Consider the following 27901-nt stretch of genomic DNA (forward strand, 5'->3'; position numbering starts at 1 on the left):
CTTGTATCTCTATTCCATGTTTACCAACATAGCAGCAATAAAAGGCACCTGTTGACGACGGTACAGTCCCCTCTTGTTTATTCCATTGTATCATTTACTGTTCTCCAATCATAAATACGGCACCTGGAGTCACACAGTCAATTTACGCAATCAGATTTTAACAGGGACTACTGAGCGACAGGGACACTCGTGTGGCTCTGACCTGAATTCACCAAAAGTAAGCCATGGCATCATGAAGTCTCACTAATGTTTCCCTCATGGACGTTTGCTCCAAGTAATTAGTTAATTGTTTGCTCTGTGAGCTATTTTCCCTGCACCAACCTCCCTTATCAAGCAAGTAGTAAGAAAAATCTAAGAAATCTTTAAAATGGAGTGCTATAAACAGATGCACATACTCCAGATTTATTGTAATACCAAAGCACAAGTATTATTTTGCTGTTGTCAGTGATAAATGTGAAAACGATGAAAATGTATATTTTGTAGGGGCACTCTTATCCGTTCTACAGCCTGCAAGTGACAACACAGACCTGCCGCAGAAATACTGGCAATGCTTGGGTGAACTCAATTCAAAAAGTTGGAAACACTTAACCCATGTATCCATGTTAATGTGTTTATCTGAAACCAAAAAAAGGAGCTTTTATCCGCTTGAACTACCCTACACGTACAAAAGAAAGATTTTGATTGACAGATCTAGACTGATCTGCTGTTGCTAAGTGATACGAATGGTTCAGGATCGCTATCGCATTATGAATAGACAAATAATCTATCCCGGTTGCTTAATCAACACAGCAAGCACATGGATACGAAATTTCCTTGCAGACGTTGCATGCATATATTCGGCACACAACAGATGCTTGACGATCATGACTACCACCGTGGAGGAATCAATGAAAAGTAGTAGCGTACGGATATGACCTGGTAAAAACATTTAAACTTTACAGCAGTGCAACAACAAAAAAATGAAAGTAACTTGTATCATGTATGCAGACATAGACTGTTTAAACGTTCAAGTGGAAGATTCCAAGTCAAACACATACTCTCCAAGTTGCGGAACAAGTACCAAGTGGATTTTTATATAATGTTGATGCAATAGGCAACCTGAGTCACAAATGTTTTAACATTGTTAGGATTCAGTTGATGTGTTTCTTATAGAAACACAGTGACCATAAATCGAGGAATATTATTCGTCATTGTATCGTGAAGGAATTTCGCCAGATACGATAAATATGAAAACAAAGTTTGGTCTGCATTCGAATGCAAAATCATTGGTGACCATCATGCTCAACTTGTGTTTGGAGTCTTTCATGACACTGCTTTGCGTGTGTTTAAGTTAGTCCGTGCACATTACTATACGACACCAGGAATGGCTTGGGATGCGCTTTTCTGGGGGGATAAAAGAAACTAAATGGTAATTGGAATTGCTCACTGGTATTGATAGACATATGTTTATTGAGCCCTCACTTTGTGGCAAGATGACAATGGGGGAAGCCATCGATATGCGCTTGGGCAAACAGACCAAATAAAGATGGATATGACTCAGATATTCCAAGCAGTTACATCACGTTTATTTTTGAAAACAATATTTATGGCTGGACAATGACGTAACCATTGTCTGTTGGAGGGGATTTGAATGGCTTGATCCCTTACACTTCGACATCTGAACACATGTACACAAGTAGGCAGCAACAGCGATATCAGATACTTCTTTGAAGTGGCTCCAGAATACCAAGAAGTCAGAATGATTATCCGTTAGCACTAGAAGCGAAGTCAGTGCCTGCAAGTGGTTCTTACATTGTTGTGTTATTGTGTTAAAACATAATATGAGACGTCGTGTTCTAACTATCAATACTTTAATATATACAAGTGACTACTGTGAGGTCTTAATACAGAGTGCTATCAAAGAGGCAGACGCCTGTAGATAGTACCAGTGGAGCCATGACTCATGCACAGAGGGTTCTGATTGGTCAGTTACACATGTATAATGTTACATCTCTCTTCTTGCAAAGAAAAGGTTTTATTAACTTTTAATAAACTGTCTAAATGAATCATGAGCCATTATAATTAATATATCAAAATCAAGTTAGTCTTTGATAGCAATGCTTACAATGATCAACGAATAAAAGTCTGTGACAGACTGAGAATGCATTGTATATTTTTTTCAATATCCTGTTGCTTGTTTGATTGTTATTTAATGTACACAGCTGGTCCTTATCTTGAATCACCGTCTGTGTTTATCAACAAAACCATACACTGTGCTACACTAATGACTGTTCTGTTAGCTGAGTCTCTCTTATCTGTGAGAACAGGATTTCATAACTGTTTCTTATCCAGGATATGTACAGGTTTTAGGAACTGATATTACACTGACTCTATTATCTTTGGTTTTACTATCCTACCAGAACGTGTGTAGTATCCGCTTTGCTGACAATCTTGTGGGTTTCTTGCGGCAGGCTCAGGCGTACTTCGGCTGAAACATTGAGATTCCACTGATTGTGAAATTGGTTTACTGGCATTTGCGGGAAGTGTTACTGCTGTAAACAGTGTGTTTTCAATCTGAGAGAAGGGCGCATTTATATTACATTGTACGGGGTGTGTTTCATTAGTTTTCATGAGCTGACGTCAATTGCGACGATAAATGGTACTATCTTTGGTGCGAACTGAGTATGACCTTTCGTCAAGTTTTCTTATTATAACGGCAGGTTCCCAGTTTTGACCTTTGAATTGAACTCTGACTGATTCCCCTAACTTAAGTGGTTTTAGTGGTTTTGCACTTTTATCATAATAATTCTTTGTTTTCTTCTTGCGAAGTGTAATTTTCTTTTTTACCTCAGCGGTGATGGGTGTTTTGGGAATTAACTTTTCGCGGGTTGTTGGAAGAATTGATCTGAGTTGTCTCCCCATCAACAACTGAGCTGGTGAGAACCCGATATCAAGAGCAGTGGCTCGATATTCTAATATGCCTATAAGCGGTTCTCTGCCATCGGCTTTTGCTTTTGAGAGGATTCTCTTTACAGTTTGAACTGTTTTCTTCGCTAGGCCGTTCGACTGAGGGTATGTGGGACTCGATGTAACATGTTTAAAGTCCCATTCTTTCGCGAAGCTTGCGAACTCTCGGGAAGAATAGCATGTTTGATTGTCGCTGACAACGACTTCCGGTATTCTGAAGCGCGCGAATATACTTTTCATGTGATTAATAACAGTGCAACTTTTTGAGCTTGCTAGTGCCTTAACTTCAAAGTAGCGACTGAAATAATCTACTACAACAATGTAATCTTTATTATCCCATGTAAATAGGTCTGTGGCGACTTTTTGCCATGGATATTCAGGGACATCATGGGGGATGAGAGGTTCCTTTTGGTTAGAACTTCTGCGCTCCAAGCAGATAGAGCATTTTGACACTAAATCGGAAATGTCAGCTGAGATTCTTGGCCAGAACAAGACATCTCTGGCTCTTTTCAGACACTTCCCAATACCTAAATGTCCCGAATGTACAGTTTCTAGCATTTTCTGCCTGAGGACTTGTGGTATGACTATTTTTTGACCTTTCAAGATTAACCCATCTACAACTGAAAGTGTATCTCTATAATTCCAATAGTCAATTATCTCTGATTGACAGCTTGATCTCTTTTCAGGCCAACCTTCAATTATGACCTGTTTCAGTATGACCAGTAGGGGGTCTTGTTCAGTAAGAGATTGAATTTCTTCCTTCTTACGATCAGATACAGGTAATGCTGATAACATCATATGCACATGCATATCTATACCTTCAGATAAGGTGGGGTGTGTATCAGATAAGAACTTACGGGAGAGTGTGTCTGCTACGGGTATGTTCTTACCTTGGTAATGTTTTACCTCTAGGTCATAACGCTGCAGCTGCAAAAGCATGCGTTGTAGTTGCGGTGGGGCTGCATAGAGGGGCTTTTTCATTATAGCGACAAGTGGAAGGTGATCAGTTTGAACGTGTACCTTTCTCGCGTATACATACTGATGGAACCGTTTGCTTCCGAACAGTATAGCGAACATTTCTTTCTCTATCTGAGCATAATTAATTTCAGTTGTAATCAAGGATTTTGATGCATAAGCCACGGGCTTAACATCTTGCATTAGGGCGGTACCGAGCCCATATTTTGACGCATCAACTTGCAAAGTCAGTGGTTTCTTAGGGTCAAAATAGGACAGAACAGGTCCCGGGCTTATAGTAATTATGTCTTTGACCTTTTGAAATGCGTCTTTTTGCGAAGAGTCCCATGAAAACTCTACGTCTTTCGCTAACAGTTGTCTTAACGGCCTGGTGACCCCAGCCAAATTTGGGGCAAATTTGGATAAGTAGTTAACCATGCCAAGAATGGTTTCTAACTCCGTGCGGTTACGAGGGAGTTCCATTTCTCTGACCGCTGATACTTTGGCAGGTCGGGTTTGAGACCTTCTGCTGACAGAATGTGTCCGAAGCACTGTACTTCTGTAACACCTACTTCTAGTTTTTCCTCATTTAGCCGGATTCCTTTTTCGAGGGAACGTTTGAGAACATTTCTCAAATTTGTATCATGTTCGTCGCGTGTGCGTCCGAAAACTAGTATATCGTCGCAAATCGAAACGGTACCAATAAAACCTTCAAAGCTCTCATCGATCTGCCTTTGGAATTCATCCTGAGATGATTTCAAACCAAATGGGAGACGCAAGAAACGGTAACGGCCGTAAGGAGTGTTGAAAGTTGTGAGGTATGATGAGTCGCGTGACAATTTTATTGCCCAATATCCTGACCGTGCATCCTATTTGGTGAAGTATTTTGCACCTGATAATTGGGGTAGGATATCGTCTAATGTGCGCATAGGGTAATGGGGACGCAAAATTGCTTTATTAAGATCTTGTGGGTCGAGACATACCCTTAGTTTACCCGATTGCTTTTCTACGACAACCATAGAATTTACCCATGCTGTAGGTGATGTAACCGGGGGATATTTTCGTTTTCCATGCGATCAAGTTCAGTTTTGAGTCTGTCTTGAAGTGCGACAGGTACTCTCCGCGGAGGGTGCACAACAGATGTAGCCTTGGGGTCGATGTGTATGGTACATTCCCCAGGGAAAAGACCTATGCCGTTGAAGACTTTGGCATATTCCTTGAGAACAACTGTCTTAGTGAGGGGCGTTCTCTTGTTACATTGTAAATTTGACATCTGTGTCTGAAAAGAGTATGTAAATTTAACTAAGCCTAACTCCATACAAGACTGTAAACCAAGAATAGGTGGTGCTTTCATTTTAACAATGTAGAACTCGAGTTCATGTGTACGTTCAGTGCGCTTACACGTGAGATTGACTGTACCCATTGTACTCAATAATTTGCCGTCATATGCGGATAATGTGCTTAATGTAGGTTGAAGTGGATGTTTTATGTCTAGCTTTTTGAATATATGCGATGGTATGATGTTAATTTGAGAGCCAGTATCCAATTTAAAATCAATAGAAACTAAATTAGGTCCTACCTCTATCGCCGCATACGCCTGGCCGTTGGCAATTATATCCCTTTTTACACTGTCAATATATAAATCCTCGTTTTTATGTTCATTGTTAATCACACTGACCGTTTTTGATCTGCACACTTTCTCAAAGTGATTGAGTTGATGACACTTACTGCAAGTCTTTCCTTTTGCAGGGCACTTGTCCTGGCTTGAATGTGACTTGTATCCGCAGTGTCCACAGGTCGCGTTGGCGCTCCGTCTGGAAGATGTGGTCCATTTCTTCTTTGGCTGTAGTTCTTTTGTCTTGGCCTGTCGTTGAATTGTCGCATGTACTTCCGGTCTGGCTGATGCAGACATGGTCCGGAGCTGCTCCTGGGCATATTCATGGCTTTGACTGATGTTAATAGCCTTTTCCAAGGTCAACTTTTCACCTTCGTTGATAAGTTTTTCTCGTATCCTTGGTGACGATACCCCGAAGACAATTCTATCACAAATCATGTCGTCTTCGTCTTTGAAGAGACAGTCCTTGGAAAAAATTTCATTGAAGTTACATATTGGTCTATTGTCCTGAAGCCTTGAATTTCGTTGTTAAACTTGAATCTGGCAAAGACCGGATTTAATTTGGTTGCACGTGATGTTTGAATTTTGTAAAGAGCGTTGATGGGTCCTCTTTAACTTCATCAGTCAGAGTCCATGTGTTGAAAATATCTCTACCTTTGTCGCCTACCCAAAGTAGAATGTAATTGGCTTTGACCGCATCACTTCTTCTACTCATCGGTCCATTAAATATTAATTCACAGTGTTGTTGGAATTTAGCCCATGAGTTGGTAAGGTTGGAATTGTCCCAGTCCATGGTAGGGGTTGGTACGCCGGAAAGATCCATTTCGAAGGTATTAAGTTCGTATGCAGAAATTTCAACGTTTTTAAGGTTTTAAATTCGTGCAAAATCTTCCGTGGATTGTAAAGTTATTGTTTCAAAATATCCATTTACGATCCATGTACTATTCCAATTATAATTAGTATCCCACTTCTGACACCATGTTGTGTTAAAACATAATATGAGACGTCGTGTTCTAACTATCAGTACTTTAATATATACAAGTTACTACTGTGAGGTCTTAATACAGAGTGTTATCAAAGAGGCAGACGCCTGTAGATAGTACCAGTGGAGCCATGACTCATGCACAGAGGGTTCTGATTGGTCAGTTACACATGTATAATGTTACACACATTATGAGTATGACATTGTAGATAATTCGGACTCAAATTTACTGAATCAACCAAACTTGTCCTGAATCTTCGGAACAAAAACAACTATGAAGTGCTTGTACGAAATCTGCCGTTATATTTGCAATTGGGAGAGCATGCAAGTCAAGTTCATTGGGTGCTTTGATTTCGCCAGCAAAGCTTGGAAAGGTGCCGTATATATAAATGAATAAATATCTGCGAACGAGTGCATTTCAGAAAGATCTTTACAAGCTCATGAATAATTCCGTATTTGGAAAAAAGAGAGAATTTGCGAAAGTGAATTCTAGTTGAACTTCTTTATGGACAGTAGATAATATAAGGTTTGAAGGCTCATTCTTGAACAAGCATTTGAATCCCGAAGCATCGTTGATGGTAGACTCACTGTCGTACATAAAATCGAAATTGAAGCTAACAAACCTATCTATGTTGGCACGTCAGTGTTGGACTAATCTTAACTGCTAATGCATAAATTTTATTACCACAAACTGTTTTACAAGTAACCATGATTGACAATGTTCATTCAGATATTGCATCGAACACACTAGTCAATGAATTTAGTGACGAGTATCGGAAAGAACTTATTTTAGTAAAACCAACAAGAAAGTCGTGGGAAAATTCAATGATGAATATTCGGATAAACTATCGAGGAATAAATCTGACTGCGTCCCAAAATGTGCTCCATTGTGGCTGGACCAAAAGACATCAAATACGAAAAAGAATTACCCAGGTTGTTTTTGCAAAGGATCCCATGCATGTTATGCATGTGGAACGTTTTCCATAGCGACGTCAATTTGCAAGCACGGCAAATTTGGTTCGGTCAAAGAAAAATCGCTATAAAGACCAATGTGCCAAAAGTAGTTTGTCACTGCTTGATACCAAATAATGTATATTCCCCGATGAAATCACCTCTTATGCATTTGGTTCTAATGGCGCTTGTTGTGAAATTATTTTATAAGTAGTGGTAACAACACTTACTTCCGCAGAATCTCATCAGCAGATTTTAATACAAGCGTGAGTGTGATTTTATTTTTTGGTGCTTGTATAACTAATGGAAGATGTCTTGCCCTTTTGTTCGTTCACTCTGGTTTTCCATTTCCACCAACACAATATCAAACACAGCCATGCTCATTATTTCGTCTCAACAGCCATCAAGCCGAGTTTATTAATCTTATTGAAACTGCTTTGCGCTGTCATGAGAAGTTCTGAATAGACACGTATTTGCTGTTACGAGATTTTTCTACCACCATCATCAACACCAGTTACTATCGATATAGCACTGACAACAATCCTGATTGGTGTGGTTATAACAGTCGCTGCAGTTGCGATTAACACCACTCAGACCAATGTTTGTTGCTGTGGCGATTCAACAAATTGCATCAGCGACAATACAAACACATTTGTATTTCATAAGCAAAGCGATTAGCAGTTTTTTTTTTGATGCCTCACCATTGCATGCTCAAAGTTTAAAATAACTCTTAAAGTATAGATTTCCCTGCTGATACCAATCTGCAGTGTTATAGCTAAAGAGAACAAAATGCAATGGATACTTCACAGAATTTATCAAAATATCTAGCAGCAACATACTTCAGCTGCATGGTTATTGAAATGGCATGGCATCTATCAAAAAGCTGGCATAATACACCCAAGTCTCACAATGTTGTCAGGTTGTGGCTGAAGAAACAGGCCATGTGGCAGATTTAGCCACCCAGAAAAATTCCAAGACCGAAGTTAAAGCTCCAGCCCATAATGAAAAACACCCAGCCGACTTCTTGTTTCTCCTATATGACAGAGTAAAGCTCGAGGCAGTGACCAGCAGTAAGCAAGTATATGCTAACCCTTGTTAATGTTGCCATGGAGGCTGAGCCTTTGGCCACCAAGGAGGATTCCAGAGTCGCTGATGTGCTAGCATGTATCTACAAGCAGGAACCACTAAAAGTTGCCTTAACTGCTGCAAGTTGACCATGGCTGAAATTTACAGTAGTTATCTAGATTAGCATCCAAGTTGTGCATGGTATTGTGGAATGGTTCAGCTGTACCCTGGCTGAGTGACTGTTTGGGCACCAATACGACTAGGAGATATTGTTTACAGCCGAGACAGTGAAAGCTCCTCCAAAGTGTAACACGGAGTGCAGTGCAGTGGTGCTAAGTGGTGACACTGCGTGACTTACATTCAAGAGGTCTATTGATGTCATTCATGACACAGGGTCAGCTTGCCACGACAGCACAGTGTAAACTCCTGGACTTGAACTCATTGGTGTAGTACCTATATACCATCTTTTTGGCAATGGTGCTAAGCGAGAGTTGTTTGTATAATTAAAGCATATTAACCGTGACAAAAATATATCATCAATGAATTCCATATTCATGGAAACTGAATCAAACGTGCATAAAGATACATGTGCTAGGAACTGATTGCCAACATTATAGCTCAACATAATCTCCAATTTCAGATAGAAGATTATTTTTCAAATCCAGTCAAAATAATGTTCCTGGATTTGGCAATTGCACAAAAGTTCAGTTGAATATATGGTCTGTTTCATGACTGTTTTCACAACAGCTTTTGAATCAATTACTTTTACTCTTTAAGCTTCACTTCCAGTGGTAAATAATTGTTACCTTGACTAGTCTGTACTTAAGTAGAGTGATGATGTTCAGTTAGCTTCTTGAAAGTATGTATGTATGACTGTCAGAACTGCACCATTTGTACAATAGCTCCATGTTCCATCCTAAAGACCTATATACAGCCATTTATGTTACTGACGTTCAGACAAGAGCAAATGGTATTGGGGATCTGTATCATACTGGGGATCTGTATCATAACAGTTCTTTATATTGCTCTTATGTAGTACAGATACATAAAAATAATAATGTTGAAAGTTCGTCTCAAATTAACAATGTTTTCATGCTCTTCAAAGTTTTGTCTGTTTTCACAATTATTATTATTATTAAACCATATTGTTCACCTTACTACACTTTACTTTGGTGGCAGATAATTCACTTACCTGGACAATTATGTGGTAATGTTGCAATCTAGCTAATGCGATAGAAGAGGTGTGGTAGATCAGATCCCAAAAGTTTGAATTAAAATAAAAAATATAGTAATAATATCAATTTTGCATGCAGTAGATCTGAAACCAAAACCTTAAACCTAGCTATCACTGAAAATTACTGAGTTACTCACAAGAAAGATGAAAACACAGAACAAATGTATAGTAACATTGACATGGCTTTCAATAGTTTCTGCATCCTATTCTGAAAGCTATCATAACTGGACATGAAGCTTAAAAGCTTTCTTGTTGAAATTTTCAAACGTTCAAAAAGTCATAATGATGACTACAATTTTCCACTTCACAGACAATAAAACAAAAATCCATCTATACGAGAAAATAACATTGACCAATTCGATAGAAAGTTTGATAAAACTTCATGTAATTTCAGTACATGCAAATTTAAAATAGTTTCAGGAAATAAACTTTCAAACAGTCCATAATATTTTATTTGTAGTAAATTGCAGCAAGTGCCTGTTTGTATTAATTTTAAATTTTACACCATGAATCACTTTGGTGTATTCTGAAATCATTTAATTCAATAATCAACAAAGAATTCAATGCATCAATATAAATACAAAATTGCTCATGAAGTTAATCTGGCAATATTGAATAATTTTAGTACCTATATTCCTTTTTTGTGCATACATGATGAATTTTCTTTATACTTGGACAGATGTTTCTTTTCTTTGGTATATTCAGCTGGAAATTGTGGCCTTTATTAACAGCCAGAAGAGCGTCTAATCAGTGTAACTTTGATCTTTATGCTGTACTCTACATATAGCTACATCTGTTTCTTTCAGATGAAAACATTTTGTGTCCTCTAATCCTATTGCCCCACCTTACATATTCTGTAATCACAGAATTTCCAGAACATATCTGGGAAAAACTTACTAATGCTGTTTACCTATTATTTCTAAGATTTATGTTTGGTTCTAGAACATAAATAGTACTAAAGAAAGATGCACTTATTATTAAAGCAAAAATTACCTAATTGGACACACGGTGATTTAAAGAAAACAATTACTTAATTGGATACACACTGATTTAAAGCTAAAAACTAATCGGATACATACTAATTCAGCCACCTCTTCAAACGAGCACGATATAGTGAATTCAAACTGATGTGCCTAATTGGTAAAGGTTATAAGTCACTAAATGCCAAACTCATTACTTTGCTGACAGAATAAAAGTCAGAGTGAAGAGCTGAGTGTTTGTACCAAATTTTAAGATGAATAAAATCTAAGTATTTTTGAAAAAATGTACCAATGAACAGTTTGTGAAATTCAATAATAAACATCTTAATGACTAAATACAGCAAGATTTGTCAGATAGGAAATAAAACTCTTCTGCTTGATATCTGTCAGGAAGAAGCAATTTTAATGCTTCATTTACACAGTAATAATTTATGTCACAAAAAAAGGAAGTGATTGTGACCTAATTCCATGGAGTGGTTCTTGTTGAGGAAAAGTTCCCCGCTGATCAAGTTACACAAAGTAACCATGCCTACACCTTAGGTTCCATGTATGCCTGGAATTTTAAACTTGAACACTATCATTCGTGTTAACCTGCCAACAAAAAAAGTTACTGGAGTACATGCTGGTTATTGTGACCTTATTTTCCTTGGGGTGACTATGCAAGGAACGCTTGAACCAAGTTTGAAAAAGTCATGATTATGGTAGAAAAAACAAAATTGAAATACTATGATACATTAATGTTTACATAAGAGCCAATGGTATTTGAAAATTTGATCTTTGCCAAGAAAATGGTGTATTTTCCACAGAGCAAGATCAAAAGCAGATGAATATAACCTACTTTCCCATTGTGCAGTTTCCAATTATATGGGAAGACCTATTCAAGTTCCATACACATCTCATTACTACATCTCCTGATTTGACAAAAACTGATTTGTCCTAATGAAATGTTTATTTAAGAAAATTTACCCAATCATGACTACTACTTCAGAAATCCAGCCCTCTCATATACTGCTTTTAGCTAAAGGAGCTAAATGTTGTCTGACAACTCAGTGACTACTGAGCAGAGTAATCTCCCCTTAGGTATAAGCATCGGTGGCAAAATCCAAGAACCTGTCTCTTACTAATGGAGAGGAAGGCATGCTCTTTATGGAGGCTGGGATGCTGTAATTATATTCTGATTGGGTAAGTATTCTCAAAGAAACATCTGGAATGAAAAATTGGTTTCTTCTTTAAATACATTACCCGATAAACATATCTGGTAGGAAAAATTGGTTTCTTCTTTAAATACATTACCTGATAATAATACCTTATTAGAAGAGGTAAGAGGTTGAGGTAGGTACATCCCCTTACCCTGGAAATACCATCTCCAGTCCCCTAAGATATGTGGGATATCTTCTACATAACTTGACTGAAGGGGACTCCATTTGCCGGGGCATGGCATCAAACAGAGAAAAATGTTCCCACTGCAAATCTAGTGGAAGTCGTGAATATACATTTTAAGTAGCTGTCGACTGACATAGAAGGGTAACCTATTTGGCTGCAGATATTGGTCCCACCAGATCGAACTGAATCCTTTGGGATGACGGTTAGAGAATGCAGACTCTAATCTCCATCTCACTGCTTGAAAGATGTCGGCTAAAGAACAGTTCCAGTTGAATGTTAGTGGCAATTGCTCTAACCTTGTGAGCTAAAATGTGTAAATAGTTCATTAAGCTGATGTTATTTCTTGATATGCAAAGAGAATAGCCCATTTAATCCAGGACAAGATTGTGCTGATATATCCTATTCCTTCTTGAGAGGTAAAAATAGGCACGATCTCCCTATATGCAGCGGCTCTATCCATTTATGGTACCACTTCAGAGCCCTAAGTGGGTGTTGTAAGTGGCCTTGAGCAAATGTGTCCAGGCTAGACAGGCTTCATGTCGAAAGTCTAGTTAACTGTGGAAGACACCTGTTCTTGGCAATGAAAGAGGACGCCTTCATTAGTAAGACTAACCCGTCTTGTAAGAACTGCATGTAATTAGGGTCTGCTGAGAGGGTATATATTTGCTAATTCTGTCCAGTGCCAAGAGGAAGTAGGTCTTATATGAAAGATGCGCCAGAAATGCCCTTGAGAATGATTCAAAAGGTGTCTTGTTCAGCTAGGTTAATACCCAAGACAGATTCCACTTTGGGCAGAGGGCTAGTGTTTTGGCCATGTATACTCAAAGTAGGAGAGATGGTAGGATAAGTTCTTGTTTTGTCTGATATTGTCTCTGTGAGAATGAAAGGTATCATTGATCATGCAGCAGTAACCTTTTATTGTACTTGCTGCAATCTTTCTCTCTTCAAAGAGGTAGGATGTGTTTGTGCACCACTGGATGAAAATTTGTCATGTGCCCTTGTATGCTTTAAGAGTGGAGGGCCTTCTTGCTAGAGCAAATCTCTCCATGACTGGTTCAGAGAACTGTTTATTTCTGAGGGCATGTTTAATATAATCCAAATGTGCAGGTTCAGTAGCTCTGGGTAGGAATGAAACAACTGCCATCATGGATGCTTGAGTAAATGAGAGAAAATCCAAAATTTACAAGGAGTACATACTTCTAGGCATGAGTGGAAGTAATAACTGCAAGGTTATTGGGTGATGCTACCAATCCTTATATCTAACGGGAGATCACTCTGCCCAATCGTCACCTAGGTTGGCAGACAACTTTAAGCTCCCTTCAGCTAAAAGTATTATCTGGGAGGGCTAGATTTTTGAGAGGTATTAGTAGTTCTCTAAAGTTATTATGATTGGGTAACAGACTTAAAGAAGAATGACAAAACTTTCAACACTAGTGTTAACCTGTCAATAACTCATTCTTGGCTGAAAGGAGGTCACAGAGGCCTTTATTTCCTCTGCAATGCAGCATCCCGAATAATTTACATTCAGATAAACATGTTTTCATCTGACGTTGTGCCAAGAAAATTTAAACTTTAACACTGGCATTATCAATGTAAACAACAAAGCCATTAATGCTAGAGAAAAAACAGGTCACTGTAACCTACAATCTATCATGGTAGTTCAGAAAGATCCATGGAACACCCTACTGATGATCCATGAAAACCTCATGCCTAAAGTTCAAAGTTACCAGTGGAAAAGAACTCTGAACAGCTGAATTCATCTAAATGTGGATGATGCTGATGAATCTGGAGTGTAAAGTAAATGCTTTTCTACACATGACAAAATAACAAATGACTAATTACCAAGTAACTCTCTCATAAGAATCAGGTATTCCACAAAAATCATGTAAAAGTACCACATGAGAGATCTTTAGCCACAATCTGAGACAAAGTCATCCATGCTACTGTATATAGGTCTTTTGATTCAAACTGGACCACTTGTACTTTCTGAGGAGAAATTCTATCATTCTACTTTAGGCTACTTATACTTACTATTTAAAATATTTCCAGCTTGTAACTTTACAATGAGCATGCAATACACAATTAAGTATGAAGACAAGACAATGTCAGATTTTATTTGTCTCTCAATATCACAGTTAAACAAAATTCAATAAAATCTAGAAAAATTAACTGAATATATACAGACAAACCTGTTTTAATGGTCACCTACATCTAACAGTCACCTGGCCTCAAAGACTATTCTCATTTCAATACCCAAATTTTATGAACAACAGCCTTGTATTCAATGGTCATCTGCTTTCCATAACAAGAACTTGATGTTTCCTATCCAAACAAAAAATGGGCTTTTTTTTACTCCTGTAAGATCTTAAGTGCACTAACAGTGACTGATTTATACATCAAACAAAGCATCTGCTTTGAAAGAAAGACAAACATTTTAGATGACATGTCTTGTAAATGGATATGTAAACATTTCTTATCTTACTTATATTCACTGTGATCTAGTCACTTAAAGAAACATCCAATAAATCCATTATTTTAAGATTGTGAATTAAAGCTACCACATTTATAGTAATCAAAAATAATTTGGTCCAAAATATGCCATCTCCAAATTGGAAAAGTGTGCAACTGAAAGACAACAAAAACTGAAAATTGCAATATTCCCTAAGTGATTTCAACCAGTGACACTGATTAAAAGAATAATAGTAATAATAATAATAACAATAATAATAATAATATTTTTTCATTCATATTTGCACAAGAACATAATTTGAAAGGTGAATTTTCATTCACAGGTCTCCTGTGTTATGATTCCAGTTTGGCATTTTCCCATGTGTGGCTCAATGAAGACAGGTCCGACTACATCTTTACATCAAAAGATTATTAACGCAGCTTTAGCTGTGAATTATTAAATCATTACATGATAAGCATACTGCCTTATCAATGTTCATTATGGAATGCATATCAAAAAGAAAATATGTCAATATTTCACAACAATTTATAAAAATTGCAAAATAAAATGATGAGTATTAGCAAAATGTGCCATAAAAAAATAAGACCACTGATGTGACATTCACAGAAAAACACAAACATACAATAATGCTTCAAGACTCTTAGTCCTAATTTTGATATATATATCTGGTGAGCTAGCTATGCCTCATGGATTATTGAACCAAAGCCTAGTGTATATTTAATAAAGATCAAAATATGAAAATATATTAACATCTGATTTGCTTTCCTAACTGGATCTATTCACAGTTACAGCCATGATTCATCAATCCAGGGAACCTTTTAGTAAAATATGCAAAATACATAGACTAAATAAGGTATACTTCCTACCTACTGAAATATTAAAAACATACACTTTAGAGGACAAAACTATGATTTTCTAACAGAAATGTTTAAAAACAGAAAGTGACACTGAGATGTTTAAAATTGGCTCACACTACATAAAGAAATGTCTAAAGCCAACAAATGCATGGACATAATAATACTAAAGATTTTCACCACAAATTCAAATGTATCCATTATTCACTCAATTCAAGGAAATGTGCTTTGTATTTTATGCTCAAACATATTGGCTAGCAATATGCACAACAGATTTAAGTATCAGATTTTCAAATGTATCCTGCACAATAAAGTCATTGGTTTTTGCCATGTTCTGTGTATATTTGCATGGAAAATATCAGTAATAACAGAAGTTGCCTTCCCTATTCAAAATAAAATGACACACTAAAATATAATGAATAAAAATGATATGTACATCACTGGATTTGAATTTGGTTTGTTTGTATGCAAGGCAGCCATGCTTTCCACTATGCTATGAAAGCATTAAAAATAGCTCCAAATTTCTTGAACATGACATTACTGATGCAGCAGTGAAAAATATATATTTCACTACTGATAATTGTCAAAATTATTTCTCCTGGAAAATCCAGTAATTCAAGGAATACCATAAAATAATTATTTTTCATTGAAACTGAATAAAAATGAGGTACAAAATGATAAGATTAAATTAACTTTACAAAACATGAGCAATGATTCCCAGGGACCAATTTTAGCACAAGCAGCAATATGACTAGGCACCAATGCATTAATTTTAAATCTGTCAGACAAACTCTGCTTGAATCTAATCCACAGGAATATCAGATATTAATTATCAAAGTAATCATTCACATGCTCTGTCAATCAGGCCTGTAATTTTGTAAACAATTTTGAAAGTATAAATTAATTTAAAAAATTTAGTCACTCTCTGCTACAACTGTGAACACAATAAATCAATCTAAATGCTGCTTGGGTAAAACACTAGAAAATATACAGAACTGATATTTACTGAACCTTGATGGAGGAATGTGTTAACAGAAAATTAATACATAAATAAGAAACTCATTTATTTTAACCATATCTGTCAACCCAAATATATGTCCCCAAAAAATGCATATTATGTTTTGGATTTTATTTCTTCTTTCAAAGTCCAATAGATCCAAATTGTTTGTTTCCTGAACAGTTTTACATAAATGACTTTCCTATAATAAAAACAGTGTATATATACATATAAACATATATCAGCCTTTATTTCTTGTTAAAACCATTCACCAAAAGCAGCTAAGTGTTTGATTCTTGTCTAATGTCACAACTATTCCTCAAACTTAGCAGTGATGCATTTGAAAATGAAATGCAAATTCTAATAAAATATGCATATTTCTCCTCTTTTTTTCAGTCTGTACCATTTTTTGTTTATTTGGTGGGGGGGGTTTTTTGGGGGGGGGGAATGATGTAGTGTTCCAGGATAATGCAGGTGCTATATACCAACTTTGTCTTCAAATATTGTAGTCATTGTCACTTGCATTGTCTTGAAAAAATTATTGCAACAATACTAACACATCTGGATCCCACTGGTTTATAAGTGTAATTCTACCTATGAAACTTTTGTTCATTTGTGTTTGCCTACAATTGATACACATGGTTTGACAAATAAAGGGAAGCAACACAAATTTGACTTTTGTGCAAATTTTTGAACCCTGTATGCCTTGATCTAAATCAAAAGACTGTTGTCAATTTATTCACTTTATTTGAATTATTAAACTAAAATATTCTTTAATATTAAAATCAAATAAACACAAAAGAGACTGAAATACTCGTGTATCATTTCAAGTTTCTATTACTGTCCCCCTCCAACCCAACTGTTAACCAAAACTTATTTTCTTCACTATCTTGTGTTCTCACTTGTGCTTCAGATCTGTAGATGTTAATGAATTCCTCTGCAAATGAGTTATTGACAGAAAAATTTACATACATAAGTATAAATATCAAACAAAATGAAATACTAATTTCAAACTTTATATCCTTTGAATAATAACTTAATTTCATGATTAAAAAAAAAGTATTTCATGTTATTGCTAAGAAATGTACAGGGTCTTATCAAGAAACCTACTGTTAGCAATAAATTCCGACCTAAAATCAGGGAAAAAACCATAATCAAAATCAAATAAATAAATCAAACAGCAAATGATCATTTTTCTTCATCTATAAAATAAAATAATGACTAGACCAAAAACTTCTTTTAAAAAATTTCCTTGGACATTTCATCCTCAATTTTTCAGCTCCGGGAACAGTTCTTGTATTACTATATCCAGGAATACATAGGAAAGCTAAAAGAAAAAAGTATTTATCTGAAACAGTACTTTGCATTATACATATATAAACTGTACATTACGTAGATCAACAAGACATTATGAAGCAACTGAGAAACCCACACAAATTTTGCATAAGTATGAGAGATGCTCATAATGACAACATTTTCCATGGGGCTATGCAGAATAAACATCTAACCTTCCATATGGCTATATATGTATTACACCTTACCCAATGTGAAACCTTGTAAATAATCTTTTAATCTTGCATTAATGTATATGATACTTCACCTCAGGTGATGTTAAAAAGGATTCGGACTGAATGAACATAAACCTGGCATTCTGAAGAAATCATCAAATGTGTGAGGTAATACTCATTCCCACTTTTACGTCCAGTTGAATTTCACTGCAATTTAGCCACATTTTTTCAAGCTTTCAAGAACTCTGACAGTGTAAATGAATCAGAAGCTTCCAAAACTGGATATATTTTGTAATTTAAAGCAAACACTACTGTAAAGTCTATACTTAGCAACTGTCTATTTGTTTATGTCAAATAATTTTTAATCTGGAAATCTGAAAACAAAAATATAATCAACTATGAGTATTGATGTATTTTATTTATTGGGGGGTTTTAATAGCACTTGTAACACCTGACTGGCTATAAAATATTAAGCAAATGGGAGGTAAGTACAGTCAAACCTGTCCTAATGGCCACCTATACATAGCGGGGTCCAAGGTGGCAGAGTAGTCTAAAGACCACTGACATCTCACCTCTGTCTACAGTGGGTACGTATGAGAACTTGCCAGTAGCTTTCCTTGGGTTGGTGGTTCTTCCCTGGGCTATCCCAGGTTCTTACCCCACCAGTTTTACTGGTCGCCATGTATAACTTATCATGCACTGAAAAATGGTGTTAAACCCAAAACAACATCACCACCTATACATAGCAGTCATGTGGTCACAATGCCATTCTAATTTCCCTTGGCCATTTCCTATATAAATATCCTGTGTGTAATGGTCACCTGCATTCTGTGGTTAGTGGCCAGGTGTTTCATGAACAAAAGTGGTTTTCCCCTGCCTAAGCAGTCAATGGAGCATAAAAAACAGTGACCACTCTAAGTGTGCAAATAGAACTTCAGTCTGATGAGCAAGGCATCTTTTAGATAAAGGGATATGACATGAATTAATATGTTAGTGCTTCACATCTCTGTTGTACTCACTGTACTCCAGTCATTTCACACTCTCAGTCCAACTCAAAGGTGTCAATAGGTTGGGTTTGAGAGAATGGCAGGTTTTATTTCCCTTACTGGACAGGGTTGAAGCAATTTTGGATGCTGGATGGTATAAAAATAACAGCCATGTTAATGCAACAAAAAACAGAAGTCGCATGTTGTTCAATATCATCTTCTATTTGCCCACGAAGCTTGTGTGGAACATAAATTTGGGACAAACCAAAAGAAACACATATTTCACTATTTTACAAAAGTGTACTACCTTAAATACTTTTAGGACATCTTTTCTTGTTGGACTGATTATTATCCATTTATAAAGCCTGAACAAAACTATGGCCAAATTACTAGCTATACATTACCTGTTTGTTGAGCTTTGGTTTCTGAAGAAACTGAAGCAAAAGTTCGGTTCCAGCTTCATGGTTTGTATGTCCAACTACGGATACAATGACACCTAGATGGGAAAAATTAGTTCCTATTTATCTTGCAGTTTGAATTCAACTGATTGGAATATATTACAAAACATTAATAACTTCAACATTCTGATTTCAGTTTTATATTATTCCTAAATATGTTCATATCCATTATTTCACAATACTGTACAGAGAAACCTGCTCTAGTGGACACATCTACATAAAGAACATTTGTTTACATAATACAATTATGTATCATTTCTCTTACAATAGGATCATTTCTAACCTGAAAATAAAGAACATCTGTTAATTTTTACTCTCTGGAGTGTAATTTATAGACAGGTTTCAGTGCATAATGGACAAGAACATAAATTCATTTCCTTATAAAATCATGAGTAGAACTTCAGCTGACCCCACTAACATAACACACTCTTTTAGACATTTCATCCCTAGCAATCTGCAAATGGTGGCACCAGAGGTGCATAGAATCTCTGATAAAAGTTTGCAATATTTTGCATAAGCCCTTATTATGGAAAAATACTAAGAAAAAGCTGAGTAAATCTTTGTAACGTTCATCACATTATTTTCTAAGTAGAGCGACTTATTCACCGCTAAATGTTTCTAAGATTTGTACTCTTAATTTCAATTCAATAGCTGTATCACAAAATATTTCTTCCAACTTAGAAACCTTATTTTATACAGGTAAAGAATGCTCATGAGATGTTACACATTAAGTGACATCAGTAATGACACACACACAACTGATACCCAGCATGTGTCATTCAATAATAGGTTTTTCTCATTTCATAACATTTATGTGTTTTCATATGGAATATAGTTCAAGAGCTATAAATCTACAATTATAAACTCAAAAGTCTGAGTGAATCCTACATGTAACTAGGAAACATTTTGTTTATAAACAAACAACTGGAATGAACTTTCAGGTAATCACTGATCTCTTTGTCATTGATTGAGATTAGTGACTTCATTTGTATAGTTACGTTTTGACAATTTCATCAACATTAATTAGCAATTTATATCTTATTTATTACTGATGATAAAATAAAACAACCTGTTCTTCCCATTGCATCCTTGTGTTTACAATAAAACTATAGATTTAGCTCAGTCCTAGAAACAATTATAATCTTTTACTATTCTATTATGACTATGCCCAGATGCAGGGCCGTGAAACAATCACTAAAAAAGGATACTTCGAATATTGTAACAAATTATTTTTACCATGTTATTCTATTGTGCCTTCAAAAAACACCATAACACTGGACCTAATAATGTACATTATGTTAATGAATACACACATGCAGAGTCCAAACAAAGGTTTTACACACTGTTGCTCACCATGGCCTTTACATGAAGTCCTGACACAATCTCATGGAAACCAGACAACTCGGGGCAAAGGGACAACTTGGCCCAAGACAAATCAGTCCAGGTTTGGGACAACTCAGATGCAACCCAACTTCAACTCAGTTCCATGCACTTTGATAAAAGATGACAAGACAGACAACTTCTTAAAGACAAGTCAGATTGATTATAATCATATAAAAAAAACTCAAACCTAATTACACAGTGAACATCCTCTAATAAAAGACAGAATTTGGACAAAAGGATTTGTCATGACTGAAAGGAAGCATGCGTTGACTTTGTTAGCACTTGAAACTGGCACAGAAGTGTCTCATAACAAGGTCTTACTATCATTCTGTAAGAACTGTTTTAAAAATATCCTGGAATCCAGGTTAAGACCATTTCTTCTTTATAACAGCTGATTTCTGAAATGTTGTGGTGGTCATATTTGATGCAAGATTGTCATCACATTTATTTATGAATGAACAGACATCATCTATTCATGAAAATCTAATGTTGATATGACCATCATTTCAGCAAAAGTTCATGATGGCCATGTTGGATGTGATATCAGCACCATTTTCATTTCAAAAGAAGTCTTTTGGTGAAAATCCCATGTTGATATGATCATCCATTTAGGAGGAGTAGCTAAAAAAAGATTTTCAAGATAGTGGTCATACTGGCTGTAAAATTAGCATCATTTTCTTTTATAACCAACCTGACATCATAAAACATCTTCTGGTGAAACCTGCCTGTTAATATGACATTCCATTTATATGGAGAAGTGATAAGATTTTCAAAATGGCTGTCAAGATCACTGGATATCAGATCAGCAACATTTTTTATTAAGGATCAATTAGACATAAGAAAACCCATGTCAATAGACCATCCATGTGGAAAGAGCTGTGATGACAAGATTTTCAAGATGACCATTGTGGTGGCAATACTGGATGTCTCAGCAGAACCATTTCAAATTATTTTCATTAATGACCAATTAAATCCTGGGATAAATGTGTGCATCAAGTTATATGGCATTTCTCCAAGTAGTTTATGACAACCAGTGATAACAAACTTGTGCTACCATAACTGACAGATGATAGATGACAAACAACAGGCCATCCCATAAGCTCTTCTGCCTGATATCCAGTAGAGTTAAAACTGAGTTTGACTTGTTTTGAACAAATGGTCTGTGTTGTGCTTTATCAAAATGCACAGGACCAAGCTGAAGCAGGGTTATATGTACTATACCTGTAAAAGGTGAGTGTGTGTGTGTGTGAGATTTGGATTTTTTAACCTAGCTTTAACAATTTTTCAGCCATATTGCTACAATGTCTGCAGTGTGGCAGTTTATAGTGATGTCTAGCACGGGGGCATCATGCCACAGACATGTAGCATGATGTCCCACCCAATCACATTATCCTGACACAAGGCCGACCAATCCTAACACTAACCTGTTAATGATAAGCACCAAGCGAGGCAGCTGCTAGTACCATTTTTGTAAGTCTTTGGTATGATTCGGCAGGTTATCAAACCCATGACCTCCCGCATCCGAGGCAGATGCTCTAACCACTAAGCCACCAGAGTGGTCATAAAAGGTGACAGCATAGGACTAAACTACACTCAACCTCATATGTACGGATCAGGATTTTTAGCTAGTTTGTGGATTGTGTTGTACTCTATCCCTTCAGAGAGAAAAAACATGTAGCAACTCAATTCCAGATCAAAAAACACTGCAGTATGGTATAACACAGGACTCAAAATAAATGAAACTGCACAATAAGCAACTGCACAATACTATATAGAGTAATCAGGTCTAACTCTATTTACATTTGCCTGCATAACTGGATGCAAATAATCATACGTTTTACATGGTGCATGTCTGGCTTACCTGGAATAAACTGTTGACAAGCCTTCAATGTCTTTTCATATCTTTCCTTCTTCTGCTCGTCAGTTCTGTCAGAAGCAAGGAAAACATATTAATTGTATCTAACATTGTGATAGCTTTGTGACTCTATTATTTGTACTTTATTTGGGCAGTGGAGGGGTTTGCTTTAACAACACTTTTAACACATTACTAGCTATATCAAGCCAAGACACTGGAAACTAAGTGCATTTTCTTAACGACACACTGAGGCATTCAAAGTTAGGAAGATGACAATTATTTTACCACTTCCATTCTAATTGGGGTAAAATCTTCTTATTACCTTTCTATGGAGACCAAGAAATTACAATCAAGTGAAACCAAGAAACCACTGTGCTAGAGCTAGTCCACTTTTTTAAAGCAGCAGGATACATAAAGTCATCTGAAAGCAGTAGGATACATAAAGTCATTTGAAAGCAGTAGGATACATAAAGTCATCTGAAAGCAATAGGATACATAGTCATCTGAAAGCAGTAAGATACATAAAGTCATTTGAAAGTAGTAGGATACATAAAGTCATTTGAAAGCAGTAGGATACATAAAGTCATCTCGAAGCAGCAGGATACATAAAGTCATATGAAAGCAGTAAGATATATAAAGTCATTTAAAAGCAGTAGGATACACAAAGTCATCTGAAAGCAGTAGGATACATAAAGTCATCTGAAAGCAGTCAAATACATAAAGTCATTTTAAAGCAGTAGGATACATACAGTCATTATGCAGCCTTCAGATTTTTGGTAATAAAACATTTTTGCATTAGATCCTGTCAATGTCTGTATCAATGTATCTATGATACTCATGTAGTCATCAAAAGAAAGTGGTGGAAAAGGTAATAAATGTGTGTGTGTGTGTGTGTGTGTGTGCGCGCGCGCGCTTGGGTCTATAACATAGCTTTAACAATTTGAGTCATATCACTATGATGTCTGCAGTGTGGCAGTTTATATTGATCTCTATCACTGGGGCATCATACTGCAGACATATAGAATGATGTCCCACCTAGTCACATTATTAGGATACCAGGCTGGCCAGACTAAAATAAATGTCACTAACTGCTACTACTGTACCAAAGCAATCCAAACTGCCATTACAATTAACCCTTACTTCCTCAAAGGGAGTAGTCATGGATGTACATGCCTGTAGTCTATTACAAATTCCTCAAAAGGAGTAGTCATGGATGTACATGCCAGTAGTCAATCCCCAGTCCCTCAAAGGGAGTGGTCATGGATGTACATGCCAGTAGTCAATTCCATGTTCCCAAAGTGAGTAGTCTTGGATGTACATGCCAGAGTTAATTCTAAGTACCTCAAATGGAGTGGTCATGGATGTACATGCCAGTAGTTGATTCCATGTTCCCTGAAGGGAGTAGTCATGGATGTACATGCCAGTAGTTGATTCCAAGTTCCCTGAAGGGAGTAATCTTGGATGTACATGCCAGTAGTCAATTCCAAGTTCCTTAAAGGGAGTAGTCATGGATGTACATGCCAGAGTCAATTCCAACTTCCTTAAAGGGAGTGGTCATGGATGTACATGCCAGTAGTCAATTCCAAGTTCTTCAAAGAGAGTAGTCATGGATGTATATGCCAGTAGTTAATTCCAAGTTCCTCAAAGGGAGTGGTCATGGATGTATATGCCAGTAGTTGATTCCAAGCTCCTCAAAGGAAGTAGTCATGGATGTACATGCCAGTAGTTGATTCCAAGTTCTTCAAAGGGAGTAGTCTTGGATGCACATGCCAGAGTTAATTCCAAGTTCCTCAAAAGGAGTAGTCATGGATGTACATGCCAGTAGTTGATTCCAAGTTCCTCAAAGGGAGTAGTCATGGATGTACAGGCCAGTAGTCAATTACATGTTCCTCAAAGGGAGTGGTCATGGATGTACATGAATGTAGTAAATTCCATGTCTCTCAAAGGGAGTAGTCATGGATGCACATGCCAGTGGTCAATTCCAAGTTCCTCAAAGGAAGTGTCATGGATGTATATGCCCGTAGTCAATTCCAATGTCCATATTGTTTCTTTATCCTTAAAATTAAAGAAAACCCCATACAATGCAGATAATGTCCTATTGAGAAGTGTTAATAAGCTGCACTGTAGTGGTATAGTATGTTGCTTCTTCTGTGAGTCAATCCCTAATGCCTGGAGTGAATGAGTCTTTGTGAGTCAAGCCCTAATGCATGGAGTGAATAAGGTCTTTTGTGAGTCAATCCATAATGCCTAGAGTGAATGGAGTCTTTTGAGAATCAATCCATAATGCGTGGAGTGAATGGGGTCTTTTGTGAGTCAATCTATAATGCCTGGAGTGAATGAGGTCTTTTATGAGTCAATCTATAATGCCTGGAGTGAATGGTGTCTTTTGTGAGTCAATCCATAATGCCATGAGTGAATGAGGTCTTTTAGGAGTCAACCCATAATGATTGGAGCAAATGAGGCCTTTTATGAGTAAATACATAATGCCTGGAGTGAATGAGATGCTTTGTGTGTCATTCCATAATGTCTGAAGTGAATGAGGTCTTTCATGAGTCAATCCATATTGCCTGGAGTGAATGGGGTCTTTTATGACTTAATCCATAATGCCTGGAGTGAATGAGGTGCTTTGTGAGTTATTCCATAATGCCTGGAATGAATGAGGTCTTTTTCTTTTAAAGATACTATTGTTTTCCAGATCTGACAGTCATAGTTTTTGAAGTTATAGTTATTAAAACCCCAATGCCAAGCCACCACCAAATGTTGACTATAATGTAGCCAGTTACACCCTTAGTTTTTAGAAGTAATCTTTTTGTTAATGGATAATTAAGCCATTGGCTTTTGGCTTTCAATATTTATCTTGCTTCTGATGTTTTTTTTTTATATATGTCATTCACTGATACATATATATTCCATATTTTCCCAACGGTTGATCTTAGCCACTAATTCATACATTGAGGGAGTAAATGTTATCATGGCTAACTGTGCAATTCTTATGCTGCATTTCAATTAACTATGTAATTTATAGGCACATTAAGTCAACTTAAAGACAGGATAAAGAAATATGACAGTTAATTTTGCAATTCATTTGCTAATACATCTACACCTAATCTTCATATTTAAATGTGAGTATTTTTTGACAAATATATATCTTTATTGCCAAATATATAAAAATTGAAATGATATGAAAGATTTTAATAAGAACTTTAAATAAAGAATAAAATGCATGTACTTCATTTGTGGGTATCTGTCCTTAAGCCCTGTTAAATTCTGACCTTGAAAACTGGTAATCTTGCAGAAAGCTTTTATAAATGACCACCTGTCTTGAAAGACCACATTTTTTTTGGCAGAAGAGATGGTCTCTTAAAAACCAGTTTTGCTGTGCTTACCATATCATACTATATTAGGAGTACATCAACTACCTAAAACAATAAACAAATCCATTTCTACATGACATGTTTTAGCAACAGATCTGCTTCACAACTCTCAAACAATGACAAGTCCAATGCGATATCAACAACAAACTCCTTTTTAATGTCGTTGTACAAAATTTCAATTATATTAAATGAAAATCTGATAAATTTTGTACAAACCAGAAAAAATATATAATTCTCAACATATTTATTTCACGAACAAATACAAGAAACTTGGCCAGTCTGATTCATCAAGCAGAGTAGTCTGGTTCATTGCTTCGCATGCTCCCTGCATTAGAGAGCACATGTCAACGTGGTAGTCACATGATACAACAAAACTCCGGAAGCTGGTCTTGAAATAAATATTGAGAATTTTTTGCTCTTTCGTTTTTTAATTTTTATTACAACCAGTATACGACTTTCATTCAATTTTTTTCTACAACATTTGAAAATGACAGTTGTGAGATTCTGTGTGCTCATGCGACTAGCAATCAAAATCGCTAGTACCAGTTCAAATTTCATCATTGCATTAGTTGTATGGTCTTTCAGCAGATTAAAGACAATGATTTTAATACTCGCAATTTCTGAGAAAATAAATAATTTCATATCGATTTCATGCAGGTTTAACTTGATTTAAGTTTGCTAGCCCATCCGCGAAGCAGCTATGTTTTAACGCCATCATGTTGGCCTCTTGTGATGCTAGACTGGTTTTCATACCTTCCAAAGAAAAAAAATATATGGATATCAAACTAACAGTTTGGATTGTCTCAACAAATTTATTTATGGCAAGCACCCAAATGATCCATACTGCAACCTCCTAATATTATGGTTAGAACTCGATAAATTTAACTCACGATAAGTTCAGTTATGACTCAGTTAAGTAACTGTTTCGGGCATCAAGTTGTGGAGGAAAATTCCTGGGTTTTTCCTGACTTTCATCAATATTTGCAAAATTCATGAACTTTTCACGGTCAGGAATTTTTATATATAATTTCTTCTGACTTTTTCCCAATTTCCTGGTAACGTGGGATCCCGGTAAAGTATGCACAGACTTTATTTACCACTAGTGCAGTTGCACAAACTCAAGTTCCTAACCCTATGCAGTTCAATGGCTCATTGCTATCTCTCAACTTAACATAATTCTTGCAAAATCATTTCTGTTTCACACGATGATGGCAATCATATCTCCTGCCACGGGACATACTCAAATTGGCACGTGATGTGCAATAAACGTAATTATGTCCTTTCCAGTCACACGAATCTGAATACTCCTTTTTACTCTTCTGTGTTGATTATTAACATTTTCCTAGAAGCTTATTTTCCCTTTTGTCTTAAACATGCATCGCTTTCTGGATGCCATTTTTAAACTTTTTATCATTAACAGTTAGATCATGCAGATGCTTTGCATGAATAAATAGGTGCGTTTTAAAGTGTCTGTAGGAGTTGGCAGGTCTGTTAATGTCATGCCTAGATTTCCATTGAGACAACCAGCCATCTGTTGCTTTGAAATCATTGTGACCCAGCTTTTTTAGCTAACTCCTCTGCCTTACGTTTCATTATTGGTCCACTGACACTTACACATCATCCAGTTACAATAGAGAACCACTGATTGAGGGCCTCTTCAACATCTGGATCCTTGCCTTCACGGTTCCGTTTTTTGGGTTGTTTTATGATGTCCTTTGCGGAACGCCCATTCCTCTCTCAGTTTATCTTACTGCTGTATCATGCATTCAATTGTAGATTTTTGTACTCCAGTTATCTCAGCGATGTCTGGTGTTTGGCGGCTTGCTTTTAATTTGGTTGAGTAAGGCAATTTTGTTTGCTAATGTCAAATCCTTCCATGGCATCTTGGAAAGGGTCTGATATTTTT

The 27901-nt window shown here is 36.4% G+C and overlaps 2 protein-coding genes across 7 annotated transcripts in view; both read right to left on the minus strand.

Annotated features, from left to right (window-relative positions):
• Positions 1-4921: 4921 nt before the first annotated feature.
• On the minus strand, positions 4922-9350 carry LOC149787629 (uncharacterized). The gene has a single exon (XM_089973801.1). The coding sequence runs from the start codon at positions 5951-5953 to the stop codon at positions 4925-4927; it is 1029 nt and encodes a 342-aa protein (XP_089829927.1). The 5' UTR covers positions 5954-9350; the 3' UTR covers positions 4922-4924.
• Positions 9351-14208: 4858 nt separating this feature from the next.
• The window catches only part of LOC149787630 (sorting nexin-14-like), a 128106-nt gene continuing 114413 nt past the window's right edge, over positions 14209-27901 (minus strand). For 4 of the 6 annotated variants that reach the window (XM_089973805.1, XM_089973804.1, XM_089973803.1 and 1 more), the window contains 3 exons: positions 22628-22692; positions 19330-19421; positions 14209-17758 (listed from right to left, as the gene is read on the minus strand). In XM_089973805.1, the coding sequence (XP_089829931.1) occupies positions 17699-17758; positions 19330-19421; positions 22628-22692 (217 nt within the window). In that variant the 3' untranslated portion in view covers positions 14209-17698. Of the gene's footprint in view, positions 17759-19329; positions 19422-20742; positions 20875-22627; positions 22693-27901 lie in introns of those variants that run through there. The other 2 variants (XM_089973806.1, XR_016424079.1) reach the window with 2 other exon arrangements.

The sequence above is a fragment of the Sinohyriopsis cumingii genome, chromosome 11 (genome assembly GCF_028554795.1).
Source record: "Sinohyriopsis cumingii isolate HCF-2022 chromosome 11, ASM2855479v2, whole genome shotgun sequence".
In the NCBI taxonomy this organism is placed as follows: domain Eukaryota; kingdom Metazoa; phylum Mollusca; class Bivalvia; order Unionida; family Unionidae; genus Sinohyriopsis; species Sinohyriopsis cumingii.

Coding starts and splice junctions, on each gene's coding strand:
- LOC149787629 (XM_089973801.1), bottom strand. CDS start 5,953: ATGATTTGTGATAGAATTGTCTTCGGGGTATCGTCACCAAGGATACGA.